Below are 6158 nucleotides of genomic sequence, written 5' to 3'. Positions count from 1 at the left end.
TGGCTAGAGTAGGCATGATGATAGTTTCGAGAATATCGTCTGTGATTGGAATTTCAGGAATAGGAATTTCTTCCTCCTCCTCTTCGTAAGACCGACCGGCTGACTCAGTGGAGCTCGCCGTTTCGACGTCAAGTATACTCAAGTCTTCTACTTGACCCACTTCTTAATTAAATTTCCGTCTGTAGCGAAAAGTCTTCTCAGGTTCAGAATCAAAAGGAATAATCTCGGACCTATTAGACCTAGGCATAAAAGGAACTAACAAGAAAATGTGAGAACGGTCTCAAGGAACTGGGTTCCCTGAGACAAAAAGACAAAATAAACACAAAAAGACTAAACAATTGTTGCCTCCCCGGCAACGGCGCCAAATTTGATGTGGCTAAAGTCGTATTACCAAACCAAAGTAAAACTATCTCAGGACTAACAAGAATAGCTAGTGATAAGACAGGTATCGAATCCACAGGGAGGCGGTAAAAGCTAAGTTTAAGAGTATTTAAGCTGTCTAGAAGTAACCGATTTCTGGGGGTTTGTTTGTTTTGATTCTATTAAACTAACTGCAAGTAATTAAATGAAGGTTTAACAATATTATTAAAAGTCTAGGAATTAGGTTCACTAGGTCAATCAGTCGGGGATTATCAATCAATTACTAAATCTATCAAGTTGTTTAAGGTCATAAGATCGGTCGACTCCATTATGCCCTTTAGATTGATTCTAACATGCGGTCGCTATGATTAGATACTCTCTATTTGATTATCGCAGCCTATATCAATTCTAACTCGGTCGGCGATAGGATCGATTCGCTACACTAATTAATAACTCAGGCCTCAAGTTGATTAACTAGAAGAATTACAATAATCAAACAACAACTTTAATGATATCAATAGCAACTAATTGATTTTCCCTTTTAATTAACCTAGATCCCCTTCATCCTAGATGAGGGGATTAGCTACTCATAATTATAATAACAACAACAAATATGATTAAAGATGAAAACATGATTGAAAGCATAAAACAATAATGATTAATTAATGAGGAAAGATTAGTACCGTACAAGGGAAAGATTAGGGTTCTAAGAGAGTTTTCCAGCCGTATCCAAGCAAAATATAACGTAGTCTAACAATAAAACACGAGTTTCTAATTTATAACAAAAGATAATCGTTTTAGGAAATTCCGGAAATTAGTCGCAGAGAGGATCCTCGATCGAGTCGAGGTGACTCGATCGAGGATACTGCCGATCGAGTCAGTGGTGACTCGATCGAGGAACCTGCTTCACAGACGGTTTCTTCTCTTCTTTCACTTCTAGTCTTCGTACTTCCTCGTTTCTCGTGCCATGCTTCGTGTATTCTTCTGTGCCGTCTCCGCCATGCTAATCATAGCTTGATCATACTCGTATTGAGTCATTTCTGCATCAAAACACAAAATAGCGGCAGTATCGACAATTCATTGAAATAAAGCATATAAATGATATAATAGGCACGAAACGGTAAGTAAAATGGTATAAAGGGAGCTATAAAAGTATGTATGAAAGTGATACATCAATGTCTAATATTGCATTCTTTAGGCTGTAGCCTTCTATGACCCCATACCCTAGAAGAAACACCGCCAGGGACATAGGCGTCTATAGTTTCAACACCAACAATCCCCTCCAACTCCTTAATTAATTCAGAAGTCAGTCTATCATATGTTGCATAAGTTTCATCGTCTCAAAGCGCTAGTGTATAAATTTAGTGGTTTCTTATAGTCACCTCCAACGACTTCTTCGTACGAGCTGAGCTTCCGGATTATAGTACCCAGTTTTGACTGTCTCGTATTCTCTAACCAAGTCCTTTCGCTATCGATCAAGTATATACTTCTCCGGGATCAACTACACATCTTCGATAACCATGCATCTAATAATATGTCGACAAAGTATACCCTTAAACTCAAATAACTTACATGAGCACTTGAGCAGTCCCACACTTCTGTCAATCTCAACCCAATAGTTCTTACACTTACCAAATGGCGCCACTTTTTTATCTTCAACGTTAAATGTCACATGATGCCCAATTCTTCTTGGCGGATCAGCGTTGGTATAAATTAACCCAATTACCTCGTCACGTACCAACTTATATATCTTCTTAGTGCACAAATTATGGAAAACTTGCTCAACAAGTAAGTTGCACTCAATCTTATACGGTTTCTCTGTGCAATTGTGATTGTTCGCGGTCTCTCCTCCGCTTTCAATTTCAAGGCTTCCTCAATTTTCTTTGCAAACTAACTTCAAGTAGTCCTCCCATTGACATTAGTTTTAAAAAATTGGTTTTGTTGCTCACTCCTCTGCGTCGACGACATCCCAGCACAAAATATTCCACGCCAATATGCAGATACCCAACTCTCTCTGATCAAGTACGACTCCGTCACCCACGAAGATTTTTCAATACCATATTGACGAACCATTTCCTTCCATGTTATCTCAAAATCATGCACATCCAAACTGTCGTGAACTGCTAAATTCAGGTCACTTGAGATATCGTTCCAAAGTGGATGTTTTCCCAAATTTTTACCAGCATTTTTCAATATGTGACAAAGGCAGAGCCTGTGGTGAGTGTTGGGAAGATTTTTTTAATTGCATTACCAATTGCCCTTTCATGGTCTGTCAATATAACTGATGGAGCTCTACCCATGCATTCTAAAAACTTAGCAAAAACCCACTCAAAACTTTCCTTATAATCGTGCGTAACCAAAGCACAAGTAAAAACAACTGAATTCCCATGTTGATTCACCCCTATGAAAGGGGAAAAAGGCATGTGATACCTGTAACACCATGATATATTCTATCAGATTAATTATATACTACAATTAAGTTGGTAAATATATAGTATTTCGTAATACCAAGCAACTAAAGTAAAACGCATACAAAAACACTATACAACTATCCTACGAAACAAAACTTAAACTTAAATAACCATACCAATAAAATCATTAACCAGAATAATGATATAGTACAATTAAATTGGTAATTTTAATTTTAATTTTATAAATTCTTGAAGCAGGTTAAAACATTAACACAAAAACATATATACTCCATACGAAAACACTTCTATTCTTACATAACCAAACAAACAAATATGATTAATCAAAATAACATTTTAACACAGATAAATTGAGATATAACATCTTACATATTCGTCAAGAAACTTGTATCCTACGTCACAGCGCCGCCGTAAGCTTTAAACATAGCTCGACAACGTGAATCACACCAAAAAAAACGTTTATTGGAGCCCTAAAATCGTCGAGCTCAATTACATAGAATTAATTAGGATCCTCCTCTTTCATCTTCTCAAAATATGCCTTCAATTCTTCAGCATCGCTATCTATAAGACTACGTCTTCGTTCTTGATTGATGGCGTTTCGACTATCACTAAACTTAAAGCCAAGGTTCCCATGATCTCCCCCACTCCAAGACCAACGACTTGTAAGTATTTAATATTGAAATACCAGCAGCATCATTGATCATCATCCTCTTATTGAAGTAGTCATTTATATGTCTAAACCCAACAAAAAATCGGCTTTTCTTAGGATCCATCTCATGGTTGTGCTCTAAATGGCATTTCGTTATCTTCACTACGTCTACATCGTCGAAATAACGGGACTCAATGTAAACCTGACAGGCATCCTTGGTTTTAGCAGCATGACCACAACAAAGCCTTAATCTTTCATACATATGATACCGTGGTTCATTCTTAAAGGAACCTTTATTGAAACACCGTCTTCCTTGTACTTGTCAAAGAGTTTATTAGAACGAATGTACCATGAAAACCCCCTCTTATATGCGTAAGAGTGGGCGAAAGCAGCGAGTTCTTCATATGACTTGTAAGCCAAACTTACAACAGGTTCAACAATGTTATCGTTCTCAACAGCAGTAACGACAGTGTCATCATCATCCACTGGACTGTCGCCATACAACTGGACATAGTCTCTAATTAAATCACCATTGCCATTATCTTCCGCTTCACCATTGCTATTAGTTTCTGCTGGTCGTGAACATTCGGCTTCTTCATACACGTTATTGAGATCAAAATCGAGCGCTATTTAATCAAATGTTGAACGAGTATAAAAAAATAAGGTTTCGAAATTTTTAATTTTACAATATTAATCACTGTATTTTTTTGAGTATAAGTTACTGTATTTAATTTAGAGTTGTTTAAGTAATGAAAATAATAAGAGTGATAAAGTGTTAATTATAAAGATTAGATTAAAATAAGTGTTGTTAATTATGGAGATTAGATTAAAATAAGTGTTAATTAATATTGGGGTTATTCCCAATACTACTTCCGCCAAATCCCTCCCATATTTCCCTCCAAACAAAAAAAGAATCTTTGACTTACCTTTACACGTGGCGCGCGCTGACTGGTCCATGTACCAAGCCCTTGTACACGCCGTGTACATCTAACATCTTTGAGGGGTACATATACTATAAAATGAGGTACTAAAAATAACGGTCATAATATACGATAAAATAGGTACAATTGTTATGAAAACATGTACCAAATAAATGAGACATTCAGTAATAAAATGGGTACGAAAACTATATAAAGGGGTACGATAAAATGGTCTCTCAATACTTGGTGAGAGACCGTTTCTCCAAAGTTTTCGAGTAAACTAAATGTGGTAACATTCACAAGATACTATGACTAATTATGGCAAAAATGAGTTTATATTTGAATATCTCATGAAAATGTGTTGTGATATATTTCACATTTAAGTTATTTTATTGCATTGGATAGTGTTTTCAATGTAACTAACAATTTCCAAAAGACTTACACTTACCAAATAATATTCGGTAGTTATCCTGTGACGATTGTATCCCTTGTTTTTTTTTACAAAATATGACCACTTTTTAGTAAATAGTAACCACTTTTGGGTAAATACTAAATAGTGACCACGTTGAAAAAATGGGTCATTTTTTAGGCATAAAAAGTGGTCAATATTTAACCAAAAGGGGTTATTCTTTGTCAAAAAATGGTCACTCCACATATCATCTCTCTTGAGTCTTTGTAGGTTTAACAAAGAAGATAATCACGTTTCATAACTCAATTTTTTCTAGGGTTTCTCCTAGGGTTCGTGTCTAGGTCTAGGGTTTAGGTCTTGGTTTCCTCCTCCGGTTCGAGGCTTCTCTCACGTTCTTGAATGTGAGATTGGATCTTTTTGCTTTCTTTTTTTGTTGTTTGCTTTTTTTTTTTTGTGCAGGACCAGAACTAGGGCTTTTTCCGATGGCTTCATCTTCGTGGAAAGGGAAAGGGGTGATGGGAACGAACATTGATGCAATTGTGTGGGATGAAGGAATTGATGAGGAAGATGCGAGGGGGCAGTTGATGCTGGTGGGTAAGATATGGGCACAAAAATCAATCAATGTGAAGGCGGCTGTTGACACGATGATTAAGATTTGGAACCCTATCAAACCAATTATTGGCAATATTATCGATGCTAAGGAGAAGACTTTTGTGTTTCATTTTGGGGCGGCGCGTGATAAGGAGAAGGTGTTGGAAAACCAACCTTGGCACTTCGACAAATTTGTGTGGTGTTTCAATGAGGCAAATCATGCGGGTAAGATCACGAATACTCCTCTTTTTCACGTTCCATTTTGGGCGAGGGTATACGATTTGCCAATTTCTGGACGCAAGAGCGAGGCTAATGCTATGAGGATGAGGGCGATGCTAGGTTCGTACATTGGGATGGAGGTAGGGCCTAATCCTGAGATGGATAGGGCTATTCGGATCAGAATTTTGCATGATGTCAGAAACCCTTTGAAGGCTGTGATTCCCATTCGTCTGAACTCTGGGAAGGTGGAGTCGTTTGAGGTAAAAATATGAGCGGTTACCGACGTACTGCTATGGTTGTGGGGTGTTAGGGCATGGGGAAAATGATTGTGAGGAGGGTCTTTTTGAGGAAGAAGACATAAACTTCAGGGACTGGGTTCGAGCTTCTCCGTGGAAGATTACAAAAACAGTGAAGGAGGGGGCAGGGAAAGCCATGAGGTCTCTTAATAAGTGTAGATACCCGTATCCGTCGATATTGGAATTTATAGAGAACCCGACAAACACCCGATGATGATAGGACACATGTATTTATTAGTTGTCATTGTCATTATTTGGGTTCGTTTTACGATGTAGAATGAGCGT

At 37.5% G+C, this 6158-nt stretch overlaps 1 protein-coding gene across 1 annotated transcript; it reads left to right on the top strand.

The window, feature by feature from the left end:
- The first annotated feature begins 4551 nt into the window (after positions 1-4551).
- On the top strand, positions 4552-5849 carry LOC141617070 (uncharacterized). Its single transcript, XM_074434239.1, has 2 exons — positions 4552-4555; positions 5227-5849. The coding sequence occupies exons 1-2, from the start codon at positions 4552-4554 to the stop codon at positions 5847-5849; spliced, it is 627 nt and encodes a 208-aa protein (XP_074290340.1).
- The last annotated feature ends 309 nt before the right edge of the window (positions 5850-6158 follow it).

This window comes from Silene latifolia, chromosome X (genome assembly GCF_048544455.1).
Source record: "Silene latifolia isolate original U9 population chromosome X, ASM4854445v1, whole genome shotgun sequence".
Taxonomy (NCBI): Eukaryota; Viridiplantae; Streptophyta; class Magnoliopsida; order Caryophyllales; family Caryophyllaceae; genus Silene; species Silene latifolia.
Note: the sequence above shows the minus strand (reverse complement) of the source record. Positions and strands in the feature narration are given on the sequence as shown.